This window comes from Nanorana parkeri, unplaced genomic scaffold (genome assembly GCF_000935625.1).
Source record: "Nanorana parkeri isolate BGI_ZX_2015 unplaced genomic scaffold, ASM93562v1 scaffold2186, whole genome shotgun sequence".
Taxonomy (NCBI): domain Eukaryota; kingdom Metazoa; phylum Chordata; class Amphibia; order Anura; family Dicroglossidae; genus Nanorana; species Nanorana parkeri.
In genome coordinates this window covers 194,350-195,555 of record NW_017308454.1, presented here as the reverse complement: position 1 = coordinate 195,555, position 1,206 = coordinate 194,350, and the positions used below count along the sequence as shown (strand labels likewise).

Below are 1,206 nucleotides of genomic sequence, written 5' to 3'. Positions count from 1 at the left end.
CGCCTAAGGCCTCGCAAACTCTAGAGCCGCCTCTGTGGACATGCCACTCATGGTATTGACGAGTTCAGCTATCTGACGAGGATTGTCCGCAGTGAGTATATCTGCTTATACAGGCCAGGCATAGAGGTCTCAGCAAGGGATATATTTCGCTATCACAACGATCGGAGTCAGAATAAATACCTATAATGTGTGGGACTGGCAAAGCAAAGGTTCCATGCACAGCCAAAAAAAAAAACTTTGGAAAAAGATATGAGCAGCTGCTTCCAGGGCAGGAGTGGTGGTGGTTCAAGGGCAGAAGGCTCATCTTGGAGGAGTCTGGTAACTTTCCCTAAGTTACACTTCCTGTAACTTAGAGCACCTGTGTCACGTGGGCCTCCAGAGTAGGGGCTACCCCAGCTCCCTGAACCATGTCGATATTGAAGCCTTGAAAGTAAAGTGTAAATTAATGCCTGTCAAAGCAAGCAGGAGTTTAAAATGGGAACCAGTTGGATGAGGGAATCCTGAGGATATTGCCCTTGCAATTCTGTTGGCCTTTGCGACTAGAGAACTGGCTTAACATCTCCAGTCCCCAGGGAGGAACTCTTCAGTCACCTTTTTCTTTTTTTACAAGCATTATACCCACAAATCTTTTATGGGTGTTACGATGTGTATAATACTACAGCAGTCACACAAAGTAGGAAAAAAAAATGGGGCGCAATAAAGTGTTTATTAACATGAACCATTGTACTCCGTTAATGAGATCAGCAATACAATTACATTTAACATACCCTCCATTTTGAGACATGTACAGTTTACAAACAGAGAAAAGACACGATAAAATATAAAATACTCTGAAAAATTCTGCTAAAGCTGAAGATCCATTTCTAGTGAACAGTTATGTTGATTAGCAAAGTATTCCACCAGGCGTCTAGTGGTGGCTGTCATCTCTTCATCTAGGTATTGGGTAACCACACTGGCAAACTTGCGCTGCCAAATGGAAACGGAATTAAACATTTGTTAGGCATACAATTCTAAATCAAAAGGCCCCTAAAACGAAATAGAGTTTATTTTGTGCAAACAATCAGTCACAGATCAGCAGACATGTTCACAAAAATGTCACATGTAGCATGAATGCTCGAATGAGATTTCACCATTTTTTAGACAGTCATGTACATATTCTGCACATGTAGTTTCTCAACCTTTCTATACCAGACCCTTACATCAGAG

The 1,206-nt window shown here is 41.8% G+C and overlaps 1 protein-coding gene across 1 annotated transcript in view; it reads right to left on the bottom strand.

Moving 5' to 3' along the window:
* Positions 1-843: 843 nt before the first annotated feature.
* Positions 844-1,206, bottom strand: part of LOC108800977 (baculoviral IAP repeat-containing protein 5.1-like) — a 6,699-nt gene continuing 6,336 nt past the window's right edge. Inside the window, exon 4 of the mRNA XM_018572959.1 lies at positions 844-966. Coding sequence (XP_018428461.1) covers positions 844-966 — 123 coding nt within the window. The remainder of the gene's footprint in view (positions 967-1,206) is intronic.